This window comes from Mytilus trossulus, chromosome 12 (genome assembly GCF_036588685.1).
Source record: "Mytilus trossulus isolate FHL-02 chromosome 12, PNRI_Mtr1.1.1.hap1, whole genome shotgun sequence".
Lineage (NCBI taxonomy): Eukaryota > Metazoa > Mollusca > Bivalvia > Mytilida > Mytilidae > Mytilus > Mytilus trossulus.
In genome coordinates this window covers 35,889,231-35,917,132 of record NC_086384.1, presented here as the reverse complement: position 1 = coordinate 35,917,132, position 27,902 = coordinate 35,889,231, and the positions used below count along the sequence as shown (strand labels likewise).

The 27,902-nt window shown below is 31.1% G+C and overlaps 1 protein-coding gene across 2 annotated transcripts; it reads left to right on the top strand.

Moving 5' to 3' along the window:
* Nucleotides 1-10,390: 10,390 nt before the first annotated feature.
* On the top strand, nt 10,391-27,250 carry LOC134693900 (uncharacterized). 2 transcript variants are annotated; one of them, XM_063554845.1, is made up of 9 exons: nt 10,391-10,576; nt 16,024-16,861; nt 17,543-17,760; nt 18,326-18,396; nt 19,751-19,892; nt 21,380-21,476; nt 23,041-23,145; nt 24,414-24,446; nt 26,892-27,250. In XM_063554845.1, the coding sequence occupies exons 2-9, from the start codon at nt 16,025-16,027 to the stop codon at nt 27,180-27,182; spliced, it is 1,794 nt and encodes a 597-aa protein (XP_063410915.1). In that variant the 5' UTR covers nt 10,391-10,576; nt 16,024; the 3' UTR covers nt 27,183-27,250. The 2 variants fall into 2 exon arrangements, with proteins under 2 accessions (XP_063410915.1, XP_063410916.1); XM_063554846.1 differs by lacking the exon at nt 24,414-24,446.
* Nucleotides 27,251-27,902: the final 652 nt, after the last annotated feature.

Below are 27,902 nucleotides of genomic sequence, written 5' to 3'. Positions count from 1 at the left end.
AACACGAGCGAATCGTACAAGTTGAGATATATAAACACCGTAAGATGGCGAGAAGGGAACGTCACCATCTAAAAACGGATAATTAACGATAGGAAATGAAAAATCATCCCTTTTATCATAAATTTTAGTATTCAGCTTTCCGTTAGTGATATAGATATCAAGATCGAGGAAAGGGCAGTGGTCATTATTAGTATTAGCTTTATTTAAAGTAAGTTCAGCAGGATAAATTTCATTAATATACATACTGAAGTCGTCATTATTGAGAGCCAAAATATCATCCAAATATCTAAAGGTATTATTAAATTTGTTTATCAAATGTTGTTTTGATGGGTCTTTGCTTATTTTTGTCATAAATTGTAACTCGTAACTTTAACGAGAGAAATTTATGAATAACTGAAAAATTAAGATACTTGTTTCTATATATATACATGTAACCTATTTATCACATGACATTACTATTAGTGAAAATTTAATTACAGCAGTAAAAAAAAAGGTTTTAACGGTTAGAAATAAGGGATATTTGTTACTTATTGTAAGAGTGGAATTTCCTTACTTCAAAGACCATCATGTAAGTTTGTAATTATTTCTAAGAATTCTGGTTCCTTCAAAAGGGATTAATACAATGTGCTATTTCAAATATTCGTCTACTTTGTTCACTTTGTTCATTATACATATTAAATTCATCATTTCTCATTCTTGAGTGGAATTCAGTATTTTTTCTGTTAGATATTACTCTGTTTTGGGTCCATAATTTGTGTCAAATATAGTAGTATCAGTTATTTCCAGGGAGACAACTCTGTACATTGAAACGCAAAAGATTACTTGCTAGTATACTAGTAATAGTATAAATTTCGTAGTTCAGTGACAATTATATTAATTTGTAATGAGTTTTCATGTTCCACTCAGTGATTTTGCATTATAATTCTTATCGATATTAGTTGCTAAACGTCATGTTGCAAACATTTCACGTATATTTAAGACCATGACATTGTGATGACATAAGGTTGTTTGCTATTATGATAGTATAACTTCCGTTGTTCATTGACAATCAGATTAGTTTTAAGTTAGATGGGTAATGAACATCCAGTGGCAACTATTTCATGTATGTTAAGGACGAGGATTTATATTTAGTGTTGATATAAATTGTTTGTTGTTGTAAGAGTGCAACTTTCTTATTTCAAAGACAACAAATGGAAGTTTTTAACGACCTTGACTGGCTATACAGCCCTTGCACGGTCGGCTATTTCAAAGACCCTCATGTAAGTTTGTAATTATTTCTAAGAATTCTGGTTCCTTCAAAAGGGATTAATACAATGTGCTATTTCAAACATTCGTCTACTTTGTTCACTTTGTTTATTATACATATTAAATTCACCATTTCTCATTCTTGAGTGGAATTTAGTATTTTTTCTGTTAGATATTACTCTGTTTTGGGTCCATAATTTGTGTCAAATATAGTTGTATCAGTTATTTCCAGGGAGACAACTCTGTACATTGAAACGCAAAAGATTAGTTGCTAGTATACTAGTAATAGTATAATTTTCGTAGTTCAGTGACAATTATATTAATTTGTAATGAGTTTTCATGTTCCACTCAGCGATTTTGCATTATAATTCTTATCGATATTATATATATATAGTTGCTAAACGTCATGTTGCAAACATTTCACGTATATTTAAGACCATGACATTGTGATGACATAAGGTTGTTTGCTATTATGATAGTATAACTTCCGTTGTTCATTAACAATGAAATAAGGTATAAGTTTATTACATTGGTTGCAATAAATTACATTGATTTCCCAGTTAGATAAAAACCGATAATTTCACATGTGAAATAAACGTGGTTATTTCATTTCTCTGATGTCATACAACAATAGGCGTTTGTCGAGACGTCGATATTAAACTCCGATCAAACCAAATTGTGAATGCGTAGGAAAAAACATAGAGTTCCTTATATTTTCTACATTAATTTCATAAAAAAAAAGCCATTAGCCAATGTAATAAAAAGTATAACTAATCGCCGTATTTGATTATCAAAAATAAGACAACTTGTGACCGAACGCCGCTATGAATTAAACTCGTGCTGCGCAATAGTTTAATCCATGGGTCGTTCAGTCACGCGTTGTCTTATTTTTGATATTCAAATACGGCGATTAAAGTTATACTATAAATAACTTCTATAGTTCAATGACAACCATATTAGTTTGCCGTTAGTTTCCATGTGATCTTTTAGGTTTGACCATGTGATGAAATATTGATTGTGGAAAGATTAACGTCTAGTTGCAAATAATTCATGTATGTTGAGAACAATGAGATGGGGTCCAGGGGTTGAACCCCCCCCCCCCTTTTTTAAATTTGCTGGATCCGCCCCTGGATCGTTCAGAATAGTATAATTTCCTTAGTTCACCAACAATTAAATAAGTTTGTGATCATTTTAAGTAGTGTTGTACCTTCAAAAGGTATTAATACAATGTGCTATTTCAAAATATTCGTCCACTTTGTTCACTTTATTCATTACACATATTAGTATTATTCTTTGGTGGAATTTGGTATTTATTTCTATTAGATATTCTCTGTTCTATGTCTATTATTTTAAGTATTTACGGAGATTGTTCTGGTCTTTTATATTTTGCACAGATAAGAATTGAATCAATTTATAAGGATAGGGGTGTCTCCAATAATATTAATAATGTTCTTATTAATCGATTAAAAGTTGCTGAAAGTAAAACGGTGGTAAGAAAAACAGCACAGACAGCCATAATAAAATCATAGTATATCGCTATAAAACTAAGTTACATTCGTCGTGTAATAAATTTACTACTCAGTTATTTATTGAAATCTGAGACTACTATAACACATGTGTTATAGTAGTCTCAGTTGAAATGTATTAGTATATGGGAATAATTTTACTTGTTACACTTTTTATAAAGTTTTATGATTTTATTTTTTTATAATTAGAAATCCAATATTGTAAATATTTTAACTACATTTGTGTCAATACAATCATTCCTTTAATTTATTTTCATAATGACAAGTTAGACAATTTGCTTTCTTTAAAAAAAGAAAAGCAATACATGAACCTAAGACCGCTGCCTGCAGGGTCACCGAAAGATTGTTGCTGAATTTGTATTTGCTTTTGAATTGAAATAACAGACTGTAAAAAGTAGAAGCCAGTAAAAAGTATTTATTTACAGCTTCTATTTGAATAGTTATTTTAAAACTCGACTATTTTATTAATTACTTGGGAATGTACATAAACTTTCCGATTATAACTCTTTGGCAATTTCTTATTTCTACTAGCCGGATGATTGCACAAACCTATCGCAATATAAATGCACTCAGTTTGCTAAATAATCTAGAATAATGGATGCATTTATTTTAAATACTGAAAAATACTGAACCCTGTATTATTCTTTTGTTCATAGCTATTAGTAGCCTGTAATTCAGTGATTGGTTCTTTTCGTTTAATTATTGTTTTGATGAAAATAAGACTTGCTTTTTTTGATAGAACTTTGATATGTCCGGGGTTTATGCCGACTTTAAAGTCTCATTGAAGAAGGTCGGTGGTTCTGGAATTCGGGTTCGCTCGCGCCTAAATACTTCGCGCCCATTCACGTTCGCACCCCGAAGTCCGTTCGCATCCTACAAGTTCGTGTCCAAGTTTTATTTAAACCATCATATACAATGAAATAAAATTGTACATTGTATCTTCATATCTTTTTATTTTTTTGTAAACAAAATAATAATGATCGAGTCCAGATTTAATTGGTTTTGTGTTAAATAATATGTAAATGAGTTTTTGAAAGTGATTTGCGATACATGTGTCATTTGTAAATGGAGATAAATTTTTATAGTTAGATAACATAAGAAATATTTTGAATGAATGTATATTTGGAATTCACAAACTTTTATTAATTTGAATTGGCTACGTCTTACAGTTAGTAGAAACATTAAAGATCAATTTGAACAGAATCGACACTTACTGTTAGAAGAATCACCAAAAGCTGTAATTTACAAAGTATTTAAAGAGAATTTTAGTTCTGAAGCTTATTTAGATATTTTAGATGACAAAAATCTTGTAGAATTTTGCCGATTTAGAACGACGAATCATAAATTACCCATTGGAGCTTGTAGATGGTAAAACACCAGCGGACAAAATAGAAACTGTACTCAGTGAAAAAACAATGAACTTTGGGATGAATTTCACTTTATTTTAGAATGCCAATTTTTTTAACAGGAGAGGAAAAAATACATAGAAAAGTATAGCTACACAGAGCTGAATATTTTAAAGTATAAATTATTAATGTCATCAAAAAAGAAGGTAAAGTTGGTTAAACTCTGCCAATTTATTGAAACTATAAATAAATCTGTGTGAACTCCTGGCTTTATCTAGTCACTGGGTAGCGCCACCCCCCTTTTTTTTTGTAACATGTCTTGTACTAATTGTATTTATTCGGAATATTGTATATATTGTAAATATTGTAGATATGTATTTCTCTATACCTTGTCAAAATGATGGTTTCTTGAGAATAAAAATATATAGATCCAAATAAATACATTTTTGTACCGCATTAATATTGATTGTTTGTTTGGAGTCCATTTTGATTTTTTTTAAAGTAACACAATTAACTAATTGACTTTTGAGAAAAAAAGCCTTTTGAGTATTTGGTGGGCGTTAACAATTTCTTATCAGATTCTTTTATGTAACTTGTATATTATATAAGCAATCGAATGTCTTGGACGAATTCCCATGTCATATGTACAATTCATACCCATATGGGAGTCTAAAATAAAAATGATAGAATTTGTTTATACTTTGCCAAAACGTAGTATCTATTGATACATGTTCAAAAATATAATAAAAATGATATGTCACCGCGCATTTTCTCAAGTTACAGGTTGTGACAAAATGACACATTTTGTATGAATAATGCAGGAATAAATACCAATTTGTGCTTGAAAACTGAACACAATGATAGAATTGTAAAATAAATTTGGAAAATAAAACTTTCTGTCTATGCTTTGAGAATATCAGAATAGAAGACAGGGTCATCGTACGTTTTGTCCGGCTAAAAAAAAAAATCGGAAAATACCATGCATGTTTCTTCAGAATTTGCACTTGTTTAGAGTTACCTCCCCTTAAAATGCAAATTTAAAAAACAATGGGAAACAACAAAAATAATTTATATTTGTATAAATATTTAATATTTATAAATTGTATTTTTATTAATTGGTTCTTTAAAATGTAAATACACATATGTAAAAGCCATTCATATAGAATTATGAGAGACAATTATTTACACATTAGAAACAAATTTCACACAGCTCATGTTTGGTAATTTTAACAGTTAAAAAACAGAACTAACATGTTGTTGTGGTATTACAAAATAATAAAAAGATTTTAAAAAAGTGATTGCATCCAATTCAAAACATTCTGAGAGCTGGTTGAAATTGGTCAAAAGTAAACAATATTATGACATGATTTTTTGCTCACAACAATAAATTTTTTGAAGTAAATTTTCCTTTTTCTCTTTTTTCACAAAATGATTTTGTGAACACAAATTTCTATCAAGTTTTTTCATTTTTTGAAATTATAAAAAATGATGCGTTAGATTATTAATTACATATTTAATTAGTGATTTTATTTCCGGTTGTGGACAGTTGTGTTATTGGAATTCATATCGATCACATCTTCTTTATTTATATGATGAAACGGGTGTCTATAGTGTTGCATTGGTAAAATAAGAGTTTTTTCTTTACTCTTATTCAAACGTATGTTATTTGCAGCAATAAAATAAAATATTTGAAGTATTCAGTATTGATATGAAAGATACAAGAGATTTTCCTATGAACTTTTAAGTACAAAACCGTGATACTTCGAATTAGCTCCCTCAAAACATATAATGATTTTACCGATTACATATTTAATTTTAAGTATTTACAGTTAGTTAGTACAATTCCATTTTGATTTTCCTCGGAAGTATTTTTCTGTTTTTACTCCTTTCTAATTTAAACGTAGTTTTATTTTTGTTACTTAGGTTGTTCTTCCAAATAGTTTACAATGTACAATTATAATATCAAAATTATGTATTACCCTGAAATGAAAATATTGAAATATTGTATTCAAATTTAACCAAAAACTTTATTAATTAAAAAAAAACCGATAAATTATTAGAAAATAGTTATTATAGTTTTGGATTAGAGGCCCTCTAATCTAAAACTATAATAATTGTTTTCTAATAATTTATCGTTTTTTTTTAAATTAAAATTGTTGGTTAAATTTGAATACAATATTTCAATATTTTCATTTGCTTTTTTCTTTTACGCCGATACTGAGGGCAGCAATTAGGAAATCCTAACTAAGAGAAAGCTAAATGATGCTAATGCTGAGACATGTTGTCAGTCGAAAGTAACTTTATCATTTTTTTTGTCCTTGGCATATATTATCTGACCTATTATAAGGTTGTTTATAAAAACAGGTCCCTCAACATGGAGCAAAACTTATATCATGTAGTAAGCTAAAAAAAAATGATGACAAATTGTAAACGCGAATTTCCTCCTGAACATGCATGAAATATTTGCCACTGGACGTTCAACAGCCAACAATCAATTATTTTAAACGAAAATTCGAAAGGGCTAATTTATGAATAAATCATTATTAAAATATATATACGTTATCTATAAAACATGAATTGAATGAAAAATACGAACCTTGGGTTGTGCTGTCTGATGTTTTGAATCAATGTCTGATAGTGCTTCAGTATGTTGTCTACTGTATCTGATGGCAAGTTGTTGGTTCCTATCACTAGAACTATACATGCAACGCTGCTGACAAGGTTGTATATTTTACCCCAGAGTTGTTGGATGAGAGCACCACTGTGTGAAGATACGGTATAGGCAGAAGGCATATACTTATGAAAATACTTGGTCTGGGAATGACCAGCGATTAGAACAGTCATGATTGATTTAAAGAATTACGAATTTGAGTCATACAAATAATACATATGCTTTTATTACATAAAATCGGTATGGGTAAAAAATACATTGACCTATCAAAAATAGCGAAAGTAAAATTCCATTTCTGTATTGACCAATGTATGCTTTGCAGCCTGAACTAGGGAAAATAGTAATAAATGCCATTTTTTAATTCAGAAAGGTATCGGTTTTGACATTCGTTTCCTTCTCTTTTTAATAGTTTTAACAATAGATGTAGACTTAACGGTTCCAGTTTCAATCCATTTGTTACCTGTGGAATATATTTGTTATTTGCATTTATGGCTTCACCCTCCCTTTGTCACAGCGTGTCATCTTTTCTTTGTTGTTTTTTCATGTTAATCAAGATATTCACAATTTGAAATAATCTAAGTTTGCCTTTAAAAATCAGCAGATTTGATTTGTTTGCAGTCATGCTATTCATTTTCGTAAATAGATATGATGCCATTACTTCACGTGTTATCATAACTTTAAAAGCACTACAAAAAAGCAAGTGTGTTACATAAAGAAATGATGCCATTACTTCACGTGTTATCATAACTTTAAAAGCACTACAAAAAAGCAAGTGTGTTACATAAAGAAATGAAAAAAAATGAAATCTAAGTCTATGAAATCATAGTTTCAGTATAGTGCTCCTTAAAATGATAGGCATGTAGAATTTTATTCTTAAAAATCTTTCGGCAATAAAGACAAAAAAAATCAAGAAGTTGTAAAAGTTTGATTTAGAGTGTGTAAGACTTGACTTTCATATAGCTATATATATTGATAAAATGTACGTCACACCAAAGTTCACGGTATGAAATGGAAGACTAGTATGACGCCAGTTTTGAGCTCATATAATTATATACTTTTAGGGAATGTTCCTGTTCTTTTTAATACACTTTTATTGGTTATTGAAGAACAGATTTAACGTTATGTGTTTTTGTCGTGTTTTTTCGTGAAAAAATCTTCTAGTGTTTTCAAAACTAATGACCCTTAGGTATAGAACAAGTATAGGTTTAGCTAGCTATACAACCAGGTTTAATCATTATAATTTTCTTCATAAGAAAATGTCTGTACCAAGTCAGGAATACCATAATTTTTATTCATTCATTTGATGAGTGTTAGCTTCTGATTTTGCCATTTGATTTTCGTTTTAAATTTTCCTCAGAGTTCAGTATTTTTAACTTGACCCACGCTTTTAACAAAATTGATTGATTGATCGAGTATTGATGATTTACGCAATTTCAGCAGTCTGCGAATGGGAAGCATATGTTCATTCCAATCAAATAGGCCCACAAAGAGCAAATACATGACGTGTACAATAAAAGACATTATTTAAGACACCAACAGAAAAAACAAAAGAAATCCAAAAGGTCCAAAAAGTAATGCCAAATCCTTATAAGGAGTCAGAGCTTTGCACGAGGGAGATACATTCCTTTATTTATGATAATTTCTTATATTTTGTAACAGCAAATGTTAATAACACAAAATATCCGTATTTTCATGCCAGTACCGAAGTAGTAAAGTGACAAAAGAAAAATTAATTAGAAACATCGTCCGCGATCTATGGATATACGTAACTGAAGTTATGGAGTTCATATTTACCCCCAGTGATGACTATGGGACACTTCAAATTGGGATGCATAGATGCTGCATAGAATGAGACAATTGTTATAATGTGAAGTTATCCTTATGACCTATTTCACTCACAAAGTTCTTTTCTATTTTGATAACATTTTCCAATTATGTATAGCAAATGTGTTCATGAATATTGCATTAAAAAAAACTTGGAAAAAAAAATTAATTGAAGTCCTAGAAGTTTTTTTTTAATGCTTTTTAGAATCAGAACAGTTGAACTGTTCATTATGCCTATTTAGATAATTTGTATTTCATATGTAAAATGTAATAGAAATCACATTGAAGTTTGCGAAAAAAATTATGTAAGGCCTCACTATAAATTAGGATGATGAAAAAAAAATGCTGCTCCTTTTGCGAGAACAAACGAATAACTATAACGATAAAGGCTGACCAGGAGGAAGGATTAAAAAATTAAATCTTCAATGAAGACAATTATATGATCAATTGAGGCTAAAATTTGCATTGAAGCGCGAACCAATAGTGCTATAGACTTCGGGTTGTATAAGTACCCGGCTACGCCCACTTTTATTTTTTGTCTATCTGATGAGTTAAGCCTTTTTCAACTGATTTTTATAGTTTGTTTTTATGTTGTATTGTTATACCACTGTCCCAGGTTAGGGGAGGGTTGGGATCCCGCTAACATGTTTAACCCCGCCACATTATTTTTGTATGTGCCTGTCCCAAGTCAGGAGCCTGTAATTCAGTGGTTGTCGTTTGTTTATGTGTTACATATTTTTTTTCGTTCATTTTTTCACATAAATAAGGCCATTAGTTTTCTCGTTTGCCGGAATTGTTCTTCGTTGTCTTATCGGGGCCTTTATAGCTGACTATGCGGTATGGGCTTTGCTCATTGTTGAAGGCCGTACGATGACCTATAATTGTTAAGGTTTGTGTCATTTTGGTCTTTTGTGGATAGTTGTCTCATTGGCAATCATACCACATCTTCTTTTTTTATACTATAGACTCTCCATAGAAGTGTTGAATAAATTGCAGGCCTTCGCAGTGGAGGAATTTATAAATTAAACATAAAAATTTGAGGGATCACACTTAAATCTCAAAATGAACACACACAAACATATTGAATACATGTATGTCATAAACAAGCAGATAGTCACGGTTTGTGTGTGTGTGTGGGGGGGGTGTCTTTTATTATTTTTGTTAATATGTTCAAGGATTTGTATAGTGTAACTATGGCAAAACAAAACAGCTATATAGAAAAAAAAAAAAAATCAGAAAACACAATAATCAACATAGGCCGAACTAATGGTCCGAATTCGGTATAGGCCGAGTTAACGAGTAGCATCATCATCGCCCCAAAATTAAGATCCAAATGGAGTTGTCTCCCTTTTGGGTTCGGGTGAATATTTTTTTTTAAATTTCCACGATAAAAAGTTTTCGGCAAAGTTTTAAAAACAATTTTAAGTAAAATATGGAAGATTATAACATTCAGGACATAAAATTATAAAGCTAATTTAAAACACTTAGGTAGAGAAGGTTTGGTTTAAGAAAAACTTTCAGGTTCGGGTTACCACTTTTACCGAGGTGGAAATGAATAAACCTTAATTTTATCTTTGGTAGTGATGTTTGGACATAAATCTTTTCATACATGAGATAGAATTAAATTATACATCAAATGCATAAACGTTAGTAAAAAATAATCGCATCGCAAAGATCATTATATATGTAAAATAGATTTCCGGTTCGGCAAATTTCCGGCAAATTCCGGTTCGGGTCCGGGTTCGGGTTACCACTTTTACCGACTACCCCGTACGGTATGTACGGCGGCCAAGATGGTGGACAATTTCGAAAACAGAGGTTAAATGTGGAAAAAACTGATCAGCTACATCAAACTGTCTTCTTATTTGCCAAACAACAACCATAGATAGACTCAATAAATAAATATAGTACCATATTAGAAAATCTCAATTGGATTGACAGTTCCATTTAAAAGAAACAATCAGGTAACCACGTACGCTAAGTAAAAGCAAAGTAAAATAACATGCACGAACTTGTTATTCTTTCGTCCAGATGATCACGACGTCTGCTGTGAGTGTCAGAAAGTCTGAAAAATGTGAATTAAAATAGCATAACAAACTCAAATAGTATTTGCATTATTTTGTCAGATGTTATTCTTACAAACAACAATCAGACAATAAAAGAATATTCTTGTATTTAGTTTCTTACTGTGTAGAGTTATCACCCTTAGTCAGCCATATTTTTTTTAATAAGCTGGAAAGAATGTGCAATTTCAATCTCATTTCAAGAATTTTCTTTAGATGTGCTGTTACTTTAATAATTGTCTAATTTAACATTAACACACTGAGGGGGGAAATTAATGCCGAAGGGGTTACTGATTCAAGACGAAAATAATAGTCCCAGATTACTTTGATGTCCTACAGCTGTTTGCCAGACAAGCTGGGGCTGTGGGACATCAGAGTTTGTCCCACATCAAAAAGAGGATATTTGCCTGTCCAAAATAAATGCCCTGCTTCGTCGCTTCTGGTGCTGACAAACGGCCTTGGAATTATATAAACTGGGTATCAATTTGTTCTTTTTTTCATCTATCTGGTTATTTATGTAAGTTTCACCTATCTACCACCCTTTATTTTCTTATATTAAGACAGTTTTCATAGTGGCCCATTGATTCTGGCATTTTAACTTTTATTTTGAAAGATTGTCATGTGATCATGAGAAAAAAGTAGGGCACAATGGACTATGGAATACGATGTATGCAAATGACCCAAGGTCAATACCTTGTTCATTAACAATGCAAGTAACCGAAATTTCTGAGAGCCTCCTATTGTTATCGTGGTTGGTTACTAAATCTTAAATTCTTATAAGTGGAGCATGCATGTACTAACTATATGGACACATTCTTGTTTATTGCAGTTATCATGGTTGTTGTCCTTCAATATTTGAGGAATGACTGTAATACTGTTTCTGTCTATGAAGAAATAACATTAAAAATGTGGTGCACACTGAATAACGTGCATAACAGGTTATCCAAAGTGTGCACCTCATTTTTGTATTTTATTTCAAATAGGCAGAAAAAAAAAATGTAACAGTTGTCAGTTATTTCTTATAATTCTATTCTTTTAAATTCCGTTTTAAACCTGAGTAAATCATGAAAAATTGTTGATGACGTCATGGTCACATGACAAAATTTTGCCTATGAGCTGAACAAAACGATGTCAGCTAATCAGAAGACACATTACAAAATTAAATTATTGACCTGTAAAACAAATAAAAATCATAGATAGAAATTTTTTGTCCAAAAACAAAAAATGAAAACAAGACCTACAATATTTTAAGATGGCTGATTTTTTACCCCTCTTTGCATTTTTGAAGACAACTTTTATGATTTAAGGAAAACTGTAAGCAATGTAAAATTCTTATCATCAAGTTGAGATCAACAAAAAAACGAATTCAGGCAAGAATTAAGACTACAATGTTGGATATACAGTGGCCATAGTTAAACATGTTGAAGATGCAAGTTCAGTGTACATGTATAGAATATGTTTCCAGGTGAGCAATACCGGCTCTTTAAGGTAACACGATACCGAATGGCATATCTCCCGATTTCTTAAATTTTTGGCATACGTGTTCTTTGAATCGAGTTACATCGGAATATGTAATAAAAAATGGGGGTCACCATTTTTGTTTTCTTTGTAATTTGCATAGAAAAACGTCAATTTTGGCGACAATTTACTTAGGTATATAGGGAAAATGCCTTTTTTTCGGCTTACCTTTTAAGATTTTCCAATGGATGGTTATTTTCTTATGTACGGAGAAAAACAAAAAACTAACATAAAATCCAGGATTGCATACTGAATCCATACACGTATAGAAACTCATATGTCACCATCCTTGTTTTTAAGATAAATGGCTTCAAAATTGATCGATAGGACTAGAATTTGACTAAAAACGTGTGACGTTATAGTTTACAAAAGATAACGTTATCCTTATTCAGAGAAATGAGATCCGAATGAGTATATTTAATTTTTTTTATAACCCCTGTCGTAAATTCCGAGTAGTGCAATATAAAATTCTACAGATACTATTTTATTTCGTCCTGCATATGGATTTTCATTCATATGAATTAACATTAATCTCGTCTGATTTTCACAGCAAACGAGCATATACTTGAAACTTGCTTGAACTAGTTGGTTCCACGTGAATATTATATTAGCTGCAGAACCGTAGCTCTTTTTATAGTCCGCAAAAGGTCAAAAATAACATAAGGACATAAAAGCTACGGTTCCGCAGCTAATATTATATATGACAATAGTTGATGCATAAATCAAGAAATTGTGTTCACGTTAGATTCACGTATTTTTTTTTAAATAAAATTATTCAAATAATGTCTTTATTCTGAAATTTGATTAAAATCATGAAAAATACCTTCAGATTTTTGTAATGTGTACGTAAAAATTACATGAGAAATTTCACGTGAGATTCATCCGAATTACTGATTTTTTACTCCATCGTTTTAGACAATGGTCGCATCATCGCAGCATGAAGAAAAAGAGTTCTTTACAAATTTGATTCAGTTTTTTAATTGCTCGGTTTGATGGTTGTTAAACGTTCAGTGGCATATAGTTCATGCATTTTCGGGACGATACAATACAATTTTGAAAATAGTTGTTTATTATAGACACATTTGATGCACCAGTCAAAAAAGGTTTAAAATTCTGTTATTTGTGAAATGAGGAAAAAACAATCCTACCTGATGAAATACACATTCTAAAAAATAAAATAACAAAACTCGATGAAAAAGTCAAATCGAAAAAGTCCCTAATCAAATGACGAAATCATAAGCTCGAAAATATCAAAAGAATGATAAAAAGCCGTCTTATTTCTCGATTTGGTAGATACATTGGTATAGTGTACTCTGCGTGGTGTAAATGTGTGACGTGTTTGCTCAGCAAGTTGGACAAACCTTGCAAACTGTATGCAGAGTTTCACAAAGTTCAACATTTTTGTCGTTTGTGAAAAATTATTTTCAAAATAGATTTTGAAACCATTCTCTATATGAGTAAAAGAAATTGCTAACAATAAAATTTCCAGCTTAAATTTCCACCTGTAGAACATTTAAGCTGGAGTTTGTACTCTGCGTGCCTTTATGTGTTATCAAAATGTCTAATCCATCAGCTTCTCGCGGTCTAGGTTTTTGAAACTATGTCGATTTCTTTGAAAAATATAGAGGCAATGATTCAAATTTTAACAACTTTATAAGGTTCACGCTAAAGGGTGTATATTGTAGGATTGATTGATTGAACTGCTGTTTGGTTAACGTTCAGTGGCAAATATTTCATGCATGTTCAGGACGAGAACATGTTAACAACAAAAACAATAGGTAGGTTTTGCAATACAGGCAGGCCATCCGGGATTAAGGTCGGGAAAATTTGGTATGACACTGGGTTATTGAATAGGGACAGAAATTTTGCCTTGCATCAGACCACCTACGGATCCCTACGGGTTCTTAGTGTGCAAAGAGCGTGGAACTCTATTGACACTGCAAAGCATCGGATTTAACGCCTCTGTCTGACCGGACATGGCTGTAAACTTTATTCATCCAGCAGAGCCAAACGGACACCCCACTTTGGCAAGCGTTTTACTGCCTGTTGGAAGAATACCAAACCCATTTATATTCCCCAGACTCGGAAAGGGGAAGTGTGCCGGTGTGTGTGTGTGTGTGGGGGGGGGGGGGGGGGGTAGAAATTGAGGAATAAAAACAACGTAAAAATTATGTAAATTGTCAGAAATATAAAATATAAAATTTACTTGTACTAACTAAGAAATAAGTGGAAAGCTTGGCGAGTTGCACATTTCGTCGTATTTCTAAAGCTTTTACGAATACATCCGGCAATGTACATATAGATGGTAACTTTATCCACACAAAGAAATAAAAACACTTCTTTTCCATGTATATACGTGTTTACTTGTTCTAAACACTAATTTTTAACTCCCCGGGCCTTTTTCAAAGCACAGTATCTGAGCAATATGCCCCTTAGGGTCCGGCCAAAAGGCAACTTCGTTAATATACTTTCAGTCAGTTGTTTTGTCTCCCAACTTGTACATGTATATTATTTCCAACTCAAAACACACAAACAAAAAACAACACAATTCCACCGAATACAAATGCAAGCGTAAATTAACATGAATATAAAATCTAAACAATTTCAAGATCTAGCATTTTTTCAGTCTCTTTCTGCCGGTTGAATAATAATAAGTCAGTCGTTTGAATGTAAATTTCGAGGATAATCAGGTACCACGGAACAAGTCTGACTACATCCAAACCTAACTATCAACGTGCGTGTATAGACGCAATTGGAAACGGGGGGCTGGCTTAACTAAGACTGTGATGGGACCTGATTTTCTTAAATTTTATTTCTGCCGAATCAAGTGCGCATGTATTTTTCAGCCTTCGTTAACTTTCTCATGGCCTCATTCCGACGTTGCTTTCTGTCCTGTGTAGACCTGGTTTATAAGATTATAAAGCTAGCACTTTACTTTTAAAATGTTTTCAAAACAATATCAGATTTACTCGGTACAGGCCAATGAATTCCAGAGACTGTTTATACTTAGACACAGGAAAAATTACGCAAAATAACCACTTTTTTACATTCTATTCAAATGAAATATTTTCTGTACGATTTTCAACGTCTGCTTGTATTGTCCTTTTTCGAAAAATTATATATCCGCATTCTAATCCAGACAAATTTCAAATTTCAAATTTGTCCGAGTGGTGTTTTTGATGACAATTTTTGGGAATAGTTGTATAATATTCCCCGTTTTTTCATACATCATCCTAAGCTTCTATAAATTAGATTTCTACTTTATAAACAAAATTTCATGGGGATACGACGTGAATCATGATTAAGTATTTATCGCAAAACTAAACCAAGAATAAAATAATGTGATAAAACTCGGTCTGTTATGCAAAAAAAGCCCATATATTATAGATAAATCGTGCAGATTCTTAAATATCAAAGAAACAGAATAATTAAAAAGTAAAGTAATACTTTGTAAAGTTTACCAATGAGCAGAAGTATTGCCGGAGAACGATAAAGCAATCTATGTCAAATAACCGTTACACATTGCATCAAAACTATCGGCATCTAGGGAAATTTACCGTTCAAAATGTCACATAATTACCAAAAAAAATAGTCTGTTATTATTTAATCACTTTGTGATTGCAGACTCTAGACTCCGCTGCAGTGGCTTGTATGTGTAAACGTTATTCAATAACGTCAGGAACGATAACTCGTGGCGTAACGTCATTCGGTATCGTGTTACCTTAAAGCCTCTTGTTTGTTTTATTATTAAAATGCATTAATTGGCACATTTTTTACTGGAATTTCATAATAAGCAGCCATCAAACATTGTTTTATTATTTTTTTTATAGGATGGATATAGATCAAGAACTGCAAGCTCAAAGCAAGTTATTGTTACAGAAATTAAAAGCTCGACAAGGAAAATTACAAAAAACCTTGAAAAATCAGAATAATTATTCGAAAAGTTCTGAGGATGATAGTCGTGAACTAGAAACATCAACAACTGCTCTAAAACAAAGCTTGATCCAAAGTGCCAAAGCAAGAGAAAGGTTAGCAAAATATAAAGTAGTCAGCAGGGAAAATTCTCAAGAATCTATCAATGGTGACAAAAACATGGACCAGACTTATAAGAAAGCTGAAATGAATAATAAAAGTATTTTATATAGAAAAAGTCTTGTTTCTGGTACAACAGACAATAACTATGCATCTGAAACAAATGGTGATTTAGATGAAAGTGATGATACTCCCCTGAAGGCATTTGTACAAGCAGCTGATAACTATCAGCCCAAATCAGCAACAATTAGAAATAGGGAAACATCCAGTAAGCCAGAGACTCCCATTGTGACGAGAAGACGGAAAATTATTGACCAAAATGTCAAGGTGGACTCTACTTTAAATGATAGTGAACTTTACAGAGATGATCCAACAAGACTCAACTTTAGCTATTCTAAATTTAACGATAGTGACTTGGCTTATTTACAATCTAAACTTCAGGCTTCTCCAGAAGAAGTTTTGGGTACAGGGAAGGAAAACTTTGATGGTGCTATATCAGATGAGGAGTGTGCTATTAAGTTGAGGTACAAAAGTAGACTGGTAGATGCAGGAAATGATAGAAAAGTGGCAGCAATTGCTAGGGAAGCTGAAAAACCAAAATCAATATTAACTAATGGACCAGGACAACTGAAAAAGGTAATGATCCCCCAAAGAAAAATTGGTCTTTAAAGACTTTATGTAAACTTTATGGGAGTTCAGGAGGATTCCATACAGTGATGTTAAAATGATTCATCTAACTGCTAATTAAAAGTTTTAATAAAACTCCTGAACTCAAAATTGTATGCAGTTGACTTTGTTGTTGATATAAACATTTTCTTTTAGAAATTTGATTTCAATTAAGTGTTCATGACATAAATATACATGCACATATAAACATCATGTATAATATGTATACATGTAGCATTTAAATTAGTTATAAAAGAGGGGCGAAAGATACATTTGTACCAGAGGTACAGTCAAACTCATAAAAATGATAAATCTGAAATAAACTATCGATGCAATCGCTAAAAAAAAAAACAGACACACAATTTTCAGGTATTACACAAAATGCAACATAGAAAAAAAACTAAGCAACACAAACTCAACCAAAACCAAAACCGGGAGTGATCACAGGTGCTCTGGAAGTGTAAATAGATCCTGCTCCACATGCAATGACATGTGGCACCTGTCATGTTGCTCATGAATACAGAGAAATTTCATTATAAACGATTTTTAATTCCATGCTTATGTATGGTTGTGCTTTTGTATTTTATCGATTCAACACTAAACAAAACTGCTTGATATAAATTTTAGATATATTTATATTTCTTTTTTTAGAATTTAAGCAAAGTGAGTTTTTTGTCATCCAAAGATGGTTCTATCAGTAGAGAGAGTTTTGGCCAACTTCATGACCGCCATCTGCTTGGTTACGACTGGATATCAGGATTGTTAGACAATGATAGGGAAGCTATGGATCATTCAGAGGGCTACTTTGAGGAACTAAGAGAATTTCGTAGAATTAACAGACAAGAATGTTGCAATGATTTTTACAATCAGTGAGTATATAAATTCTTTTGAATAGTAGGCCTCTGTGGTCCAAGTAGTTTAACTAGGTCAGTGGTTTTCTCCAGGCACTTTGCCTTCCTCCACTATTAAAAAACTGTTTTACAAAATAGCCCAAAAAGTTGTGTTAAAACACAGAAAAATCCACGTTAATCACAGTGGGGACCACAGAGAGGGTTCTCATCTCAATGATGTCTTGTTAAATCAATCTACATATTTTTTTATACTACAATAAAGAATAAGGCTTAAAAAACCCTCCTGAAATAATTTAGAACATTGATTATTGACCCTCACATATCAAGCATATGATACACCTCCCCCAAAAAAGATTATGCTGTTAACTGTAGATGGTTCCTTTTGGTGTACATAGTGTAAGCAATGCTCTATACATACATTTGTAGATTTCTTTGATTAATGTTAAATAATGTCTGTGTCGTTTTGGTCTCTTGTGGAGAGTTGTCTCATTGGCAATCGTACCACATCTTCTTTTTTATATAATATAAACTTATGCCATAATGTTATTTACATGATGTACATACTTTTTCAAATTTATTTCAGATCCCCAGATTCATTATTTGAGTTAAAACAGCGTGAACCATCACCTATAGATGAAGCTCTAGCAGAAACAAGTAGGTTTGATTTACAACTAGACAGTTGTTGTTTTAAAAATACATATATATGTGTTTCTCGTTTTGTTTATATAGATTAGACCGTTTGAATGGTTTTACACTAGTAATTTTGGGGCCCTTTATAGCTTGTTGTTCGGTGTGAGCCAAGGCTCCGTGTTGAAGGCCGTACTTTAACCTATAATGGTTTAATTTTTAAATTGTTATTTGGATGGAGAGTTGTCTCATTGGCACTCACACCACATCTTCCTATATCTATATACATACCAATATATTATATATAAAAAAGAAGATGTGGTATGATTACTAATGAGACAACTCAACACAAGAGACCAAAAATGACACATACATTTACAACTATAGGTCACTGTACGGCCTTCAACAATGAACAAAGCCCATACTGCATAGTCAGCTATAAAAGGTTTGTATTACAATGTATGTTATTGTCATCAAAATATATGTTCGCAATAATCCATTTTCCAATTTTAGATTTTAGTAGGACAGACTGTATCCCTGCCTTTAACCCTTATGGGACGCGCATCTCTTGGTGATTTATGATATATATTTATATATATACTAAAGTAATAATGTTATATATGTTAATGGATCTCCATTGCACAATCATTTTTTTTTTTATCCCTTTTAAGTTTTACATCAAATGTGAAACACATTTGCAAAGTTAAATTTTTTGCCAGATTTTGAAAAATATGCCATGCACATTCCACTTGCATTGTACAGACAGGGAAATAGTTTAATTTGATATGTTCAAGTGTTGCTTCCCTTTGTATAAGATTTAAGAATTGAAAACAAAGTTATGAAAGTAGTTGGTAATTGGAAAATGGACTACTTACAATTAAAAAGTAAGGAATTTCTATTTATTTCAATCTACCAATCTAGTAATTTCTAAAGTTAAGTATTGACGGATCTAGTTGTAAGGTGGTACACTACACTACAGGGAGATAACTCTGTAAAATCAGCTGATTGTTTTAACACATTCTATTGGTAAGGTAATGCTAAGCTTCTTAAAGATCAAAATTAGTGTTTGGCAAGCTGCTTTATGTATCAAATGGAATTTTTCCATTACAGCTAATTTCCTAATGCATGTAGAACAAAACTTTGTTTGCTTTGTTTGTGTATTGTACAATCATTAGAATAACACCCAGTTAAATTCAAATATGATATATACAGGTAAAAGTATGCCTATGTAAATTGTTAAAAGATGTCATTCTTATTTACAAAGCTTGAATAAACAGTTTTACAAACAAAGCAAGCAAGCCAACCAAAGTTGTGTTCTACACAAAATGTACATGCATTAGGAAATTAGCTGTAAAGTGATGAGTTTGTTTATTTTTTGCAGAAGTAAAGCCCTACCAAGTGAATGATAGACTTTTTACAGAACCAATCAAAGATCATTTGTTTCCTGGCCATGAAGAAGTTGAGGGTGAACATCCTCACCATAGTAAAAAGAAACCAACATATGAACAACCAAGATTTGTCAGGTAACTGTAAAGTCAGATTGAGCAAGTATTACCCCCATGGCCAATAATGGCATAGGATTTGATTGAATAAAAATGAATAAGACTGTTTGATTTCAAAAAACAGATTTTTTTTAGTCAATTTTTAAAATGAATGACTGAAAACTAATTAAAATGGGTTTCTCTAAATTTTAATATTTTTTTTTATGGTACATTTATAAATCAATGTAAATTGAGTAAAATATGTCATCCTTCAGAAAATATGTAATATATATTGAAATATTTAAAATAAGTAATCTTATGCAGCAGTATTACGATTCAAAAAGTATTAGTAATGTTCATACTGTACAAACATAGTAGAGTGGGGTGCGCATATTCCCAGTGGACACAATTTCGCCATTTTACTATTTTGAGTTGTAAATTCTTTAAAAGATGGCTGAAATGGAAGAAATATGCCGGCGACTTAGAATTTTGTAACAAATATGTTTATTTTTTAAACTACGACAAAATTGTGGCACTTACCGCAAAGGACCGAAAAATGGACAACGATTTTTGGCCAATTTCCTGAATGAAAAACATGATTTCAAAGAAGTATTTCTTAGTTAAATTTTTACTGATTGCCCTAAATTTTAGTTCTGTACACCTTTAAAATGTCTACTATTGCCATCTATAATGAAGTTGATTTGAAAAATATTGTTTAAAGCTGCAGTTATTTGGGTTTAAATAGATATAAAAAAAATGGTAAAAATGTGTCCCCCATTGACAAAACATCAGGCAATTTCAAACACCCTTTAATCTAACTTTTCAGATGATTGTTTTCTAACAAACACGCTTTCAAGCTTAAAAATATTTTGCATTTGAAGTTATCTTCATATAGAAATAGCAGTATACTTCAAAAACCTATAGACCTGAACATAAACTGTAGAAAACATGGAAAGATATGGCGAAAATGAGCCCCCTAATTAGATTTTTTTTTTTTTAAATGTCTGCTCTATGGTCAGGTTGTTGTCGCTTTGACATATGTTTGACACATTCCCCAGGCCTAAATCAATATATTGTTTGTTTCCCCAATCCTGACCCTGCCAAGCCAGGTGTTGGTAGGTAGGTAGGTAAATAATTTTATTTTTCCTAAAAGCTTGAACAATATCGTACAATCCGGCTAGCCAGGAAATTGGAAATGAATAAAATAATATTTGACTTAGTTTGACAATAAAATTTTATGAGTAACACTGTTTTTGCAGGGTCGGTTGGGATTGGGGAAACAAACAATATTTTATTTTAGGCCCCATTTTCATTCTTAATTTTATATTTACACTTGTATATTAGAAATAAATAAACATGTACCATTTGAAATGTGTTAACAGCCCTGGTGTTAGGATATTTTTCTAAAAAAAATGATATTTTTGCAAAAACAATATGTATTATTCTATATTAAATGCCATATTTGTTTCTATATCATGATGAGCATGAGAAGGCAACCTAAATAACAATAAATGATTGCTATATTGCAGGGTCAGTATACCAAGGTCAACATTGATGTCACCACACCGTGTCAAACCACAAAGGAGGAGTCAGTATGAACCTTCGGATTCAATGGCTTTGTCAAAGGTAAGGGCTATTCCATCAAAAGGTATGTGGGAGGATAGGAAGGGACTTCAAGATATCTGAACATGTAACCAAAAACAAATTTGGGAAAATTTCACATAATAATTATGATGATAATAGATATTTATTATATACTTAGTAGTAAATACAGATAAATTGTATGTGTAATACAATCAGTGGCAAGCGTGCTGTATCAGACACCCGTGATGATATTGTTATATATCAGCACGGTTGCAAAAGCTTTATCACACCTTTAATCTGTATGACGTCACGTCATCAATTGCAGTCACTGTTTTGTCAAAACCCTAACCTGTATGATGTGATGTCAAACCTATAATCTGTATGATGTCATTTCAAACCTCCTAATCTGTATGACGTCATGTCACATAAAAAACATCTACTTGAGGTATATGTATATAATAAAGTGTATATGATATAGCTTTTTCAATATCACACACAGTATCAACCCTCAACCAATATAATCCCTCCAGCAGAGCTCTTGGGATTATATTGGTTTCTCAGGTTGATACAGATGCGATATATATTGAAAACGCCATATGATATTCTCTATATATACGGGTAATAGACCTATGACCCACATTCAATAATTAAACTTCAATTCTTACCCTCCCACATACATCTTAATGGAATGAACCAAAATGCTTTTTTCAAAATGATTTGATCGTGTTGATAAAAATTTTCATACAGGCTATGCAGATGATAGATATTATGGAAACTATTAGGATCATATGAAACTTATATCAACCTGACAATTGTGGTTAAAAAAATTTGTTATGAATATTTTGGCAACCAAAGGACATGTTCTTTTAAGTACATGTTCAAATTACAGTTCCACTTCACATAATTTCTTTTTGTTTTTTCTGTAAAAATTAAATTTAAAAATGTCAGTCCTATACAAATGTCCGATTTGAATTTAATATAAAAAAATTTTTATCATGAATATGACATTCATTGACATTAGCCCATAGCAATTGGTTAAAGAGATATACATGTATAAGAAGATATGGTATGAGTGCAAATGAGACAACTCTCCATCCAAGTTTCAATTTGCTAAAGAAAAAGACATTATAGGTCAAGTATGGTCTTCAAAACAGAGCTTGGGACAATGTTTACAAACATTGTATATTTATAGACTTCCATAAAAATTGAGATTCCTAAATAAAGATGTTCACAAATAACTTGAATTTGAAAACGTTCTAGGTTTTAATATAAATAACCATAGTTTGCTAAGAATTGCAGTTATAAATAAACAATGATAAAAAAATAAACTACTGTTAATTCACAAACCATTACAATGTTTTTTCATGGCGAAATATGTGATGCTTATAAAACCAATAATTTAAACTAGCAATTTGAATTTTTTTTATATAGATTAAAAGGATTTTTCTCAATATCACAAAGATTAAAATCACAATTTAGTCTAAAAAGACAAAAATTAACAATAAATGCACACAATATTTACCGAAATTTCAGTATTAAATATATTTTGCCATAATCACACATGTGGATATGAAGTAAATAGTTATTTCCTTTTATATTTGTATAGCATTGTGTAATGGGATATGAGAGTTCCATCCCCTCCATGGTACCTGCTGCTTCAAATGTTGGTTTAAAGGATGCAACAACAGGAGTCAAATCTAAACTTCAGACGGTATGTTTATTATTTATACAGTGTAGTGTTGATATTTTTGAGTGATCTGCTGGTTGATATTTTTGAGTGAGCTGCTGGTTGATATTTTTGAGTGAGCTGCTCATGGATATTTTTGAGTGAGCTGCTCATTTTACTTACCATTCAGAATTCTGCGTTGGCTATAAGCTGTCTGATTTTTATTTCATCAGACATTCAGATTATGGAATGTTTTTGTTATTTCTAGGAGTTATCACACTTGTATTTCTATTCTTTAAAAATGACTACCATAAATAAAACCCCTGAATTATAGATGTCAATTTAAGGTGGTACCTAACACTATAGGGAGATAACTCTGTAAAGTCAGATAAACCTTTTAATTATGTTGTGTTGTAACAGAACACTAAGCTTCTCAATGATCAAAATTGGTGTTTGTCAAACTGCTATATAATCAGTGTAATTTTTCTGACAAAACGGTTGGTTCAAAATTTTTGAAATTTTCACATTTTTGTTAAAGGGTCAAAGTTAATACTTTGCAAAAATTTTATGAAAATTAAACAAGCCATATTAATTTTAGTGAAAATGTTGGGTACCACCTTAAATGGTCATGATGTAACATCACTAACTTTTATGCATACATATTTCTTTCAAAATAGAATGTTTTGATAGTTTTGGTATCAAATTAAAGCCTAAGGACTGACGATTGCGGTAGAACACTTGATCAATAAAAAAAAATGTTTGACATTTCAAAGGAGGGCATATATTCCCCTTTTCTCAGGTTGGAATGACATGTTTTCCGTAATTGTGAATTTTCAGGAATCAGTACGTATGCCCTGGAATGTTAGTTTTTTTTCAGTACAAGACATGGTTAAGTTCCAAACCATAAACTGACTGCCTCTTTAATTGAACTAAAAACAAACACAATTTCAATTAATGCTTGAAATAAAAAGAGTATTTTACATAGCAAAAAAACTGGACTCCAAAGAAAATTTAAATCTGAAAGCAGGAAGTAAGCGGAGAATCAATGATGTTCTTTAGGAAGGAATATTTCTTCAAAACAGAGATCAGTGGCAGACAAACTGAATTTGAGTTTTGGTTATAGAAAATCTTTCAATTTGTTTTGATCTTCATGTGAATTTTATATTTAAAATTTAGTTTTTTTAGTTTTATAATTGAATTTTGTTATTTGTATATATATAACATGACATGTATAACATACAATTTAAAAGTGCATTTTAAATGCTGCCATTATTATTTGTAGTATTTTATATTTAAATGCAAATTATTTTCAGGTTTCAGATGACTTTCATACAACTGTTATAAAGGTGGTCATTGACACAATTTGCTTCCTTTTAATAATTAATATTAGAGCTATTTTCCTAATGCATGTAGGGTAAAGGTCAACTTGGATGCTTTGTTTTTATAAATGTTTGCTTTAAAAGCATCCAAATACATTTTACAAACTGAAGACCCACCTATCTATTGATCGTAATTGTAAAACTTATTGCAATACTTGAGCAAATGGTTATACAAACAAAGCAAGTAAGCCAACCAAACCTTTAAACTACATGCATTAGGAAAATAACTCTTTAATATTTACCAATGTTAACTAGTTATGTTTATCATATTATATATCTAGTATCACTTGTCATCCATCATACAAACATCTTTTTAGTGGTGTTGTTGGGTTACTGTCTTATTGACATTTACCCATTGTTTTCAATTTATTTAGAAATCAAATTTGAAATACAATTAATTAAAAGTGTTCCATTCAAATGTACATTTTGGGGCAGCACACAGGTATGGTATTGTTGTTGAGGGAATAAACACGTTCAAAAGTGCTTCCCAACTAAATATTGTACATGAGAATGGAGCAATCTTTTAGTTGTTGGAATATTTTCACTAAAATTCATTGTAATCATTTCCTCTTGTAACCATAGTAACCAGGTGCAGCATACACAAGATAAACATATTTATTTAATTTGATTAATTCCAGAAATTACAGTAATACAGTTTTCACTATAAACATCCTAGAAATTTATTCAGCTATGAAATTGTTTAAAAAAAAGGAATGAAATCCAATTTTACAGTTGAGTGAATTTCAAAATTTATTGAATACTTTACAGAAGTTTTCACCTCAATGCCTAGAGATGGTTGGTTCTTTAATGATACATAATTTATATACCCGTATCCTCATATTTTAATTTTCCTGATTCTTTCACGACACCCTATTCTTAAGGATGTTCCCTATTCTGTTTAAAAATAACAAGCTTTTTAAAAGACTGTTATAAATTGAAAGTATATAAATAAAGAAACTAAAAAAGCAGAAAAAAATGGAGGATCAGTGTGCTTGTTTGTGAGACATAAGCCAATGAAAATTTGGCGGGAAATAATTCTCTCTAGATTTTTCTTTCACTTAACATTGGCACCTTTATTGTTTTAAAAACTATGAAAAAATAACAAGGATTTTATAATATTTGGAAATATGGCTTTTTAAACTTTATGTAATAAAATTATGAAAAGAAAAGTAGGGGTTAGTGGGCAAAATATTTTAATGACAATACATGGATAAAACCAGAGGATTATTACAATACAAAAATTTCTGGAATGACTCATCTATATATGATAAAAGTTTGTTTGATATCTTGTAATTCAGTTCTACAAATATATTGCATGGATTACAAGATTTTTGTTTATATTGTTATAATTGATTTGATATTTGCTGTGTAAATTCCATTGCTTAATAACAAGTTTTCCTTCCAACACATACATGTAAAATATATATCAAGAAATATTTAATCTTTCAGAAGTTTGTAGCTACTAATAGTAATGATAAATATGTTAAGCTTCAAATTGTTCAATCTCAAGTTTTTCGTTAATAAACATGATAAATAAATAAAAAGGTTCAATGTTTGGGTAGTTTGTTTAACAGCTTTGATAAAAACAGGCATTTAGAGGCACGTGAAATTAAGCTCATAACTTTATAAGGATACAAATAATATATTCATCTTTACTCATTTGGGAGAGTTGATAATTACAATTAGGAGGTTAAACCAAGAATATAACATTGGTAAAATGTCAACATATAGCTTGAATTCACTATGGACTGATTACATTTTGTTTGGGTCTAATTTTCACTGATTTTAGGGGTATAGACCAAATTTCAGCATCAAACACATTGACAAATAAATATCCAGGTCTCATTCCAGGATATATATGATACTTCATTGTACTTAGGATTCATTTGTTTCTGTGGGTACCAAATTTCTTGGTTTGAAGACAAAAAAAATCTTTAATTTCCTGGATTTTGTATTTTGTTGTTTTGACAAGGGTTTGCAAAATACCTATAGGAAATATAAGCCAAAATGTGAAGAAGAAAAACATTGATTAGTCCTAAATTTATTGTGAACGTTGCTGATGCTTTAAACAATTAACAATTTACCTATACAATCTTTAACATTTTGTTACAAAATTTATTGACTATGAAGTGCTGTCTGACCCTTCGTTTATATGTTATTAAATGTTCTAAAAGTGTTATATGAAGGATAAATTCAAATTGCTTATTATGAGGAATAATTTGTGTATAAACTTTGTTTAATTGTAATAGTGATAAGGACAAGAGAAAATACGTAATAGTTTGGCAATATGTGTGAATTTTACTTTTCTTTTCTTGGTGATGGGAACTGCTCATAGTTTAGTTTTCATTAAACTTTTCTTTTACTATGATGCTTTAAAATTCTGTTTTTCTAATATTCCAATTCTATTTTCAGACATTGGCTGATGCGGAAAGAATGGCTACAAGTTACCCATTCCCTTACACATCACATATGTCAAGCGTGAGAAAACCAACGAAAGAAAACACAGATTTGTACAAGTCCTATATGGACATGACCCTACCTAGCAGTATGAAGTCTAACATACCAGGGGTTGGTGAAGAATCTGTATTATTGAAGAAAGCAACGGAAGATCTTCTTAATTCTACCTACTCAATGATGTATGAACTTGATAAAATAAAACAGGAGAGAGATTTTAAAGATTCTAGAAGTCTAGGACGTGTATAACATGACTGATAGGGATATTTATTTTATTTATTATTTTAAACTGACATTAAAAAGTAGATGTATTTTAAGATTTATTATGTGTTCTTTTTCTATAAACTTAAAAGAGGGACAAAGGACAAGGCAAGTTGTTTGATTTTATAATTTAAGATAGAGCAGAACAAGAGCAACTTAATTTATTCCTTCAAGTTAATTTTATTGCATGGGTTGAAAGATTTCCATTCAAGACTTACAACAGAATATCTGCTGAACTAGTTAAAAAATAACTTGGTGTTTCTTAACTTTGAAAGTGAAAAATCCTTCCTTACTATTTAAACCGGATTTTTGTGACAAAAATGTCGATTATTGATTTGGGGATGTATGGTGGCTGGTCGGGCAGCAGCTAAGTAATGTATGTGCATTTACTCATGAACTGTTCATCCAAAGCTTTTAGAATTTTGATATGTTGTTACTTATGATAAAATTGAGGTCAAGTTCAATAATGGCGATTTTCGCTTTTTCTATTCAGGAGTTATAGTTCTTAAAGGATGGAAAAATTGTGTTACCAATCATGTTAACTTTGTTGCATTTACTCATGAACCATTCAATCAAAGCTTTTCAGATTTTAATATGCTGATTTTTCAAATCTTTATACAACTATTCCACATACTAAACTACTAACATACTGAAGAACTAGACAGCTTATGTTTCTTTAACAAAAAGGGCACTAGACGGTTTTAATAT

Coding starts and splice junctions, on each gene's coding strand:
- LOC134693900 (XM_063554845.1), top strand. CDS start 16,025: ATGGATATAGATCAAGAACTGCAAGCTCAAAGCAAGTTATTGTTACAG. Junction 16,862..17,542: donor GACCAGGACAACTGAAAAAG/GTAATGATCCCC, acceptor TTCTTTTTTTAG/AATTTAAGCAAAGTGAGTTT. Junction 21,477..23,040: donor ATTCAATGGCTTTGTCAAAG/GTAAGGGCTATT, acceptor ATATTTGTATAG/CATTGTGTAATGGGATATGA.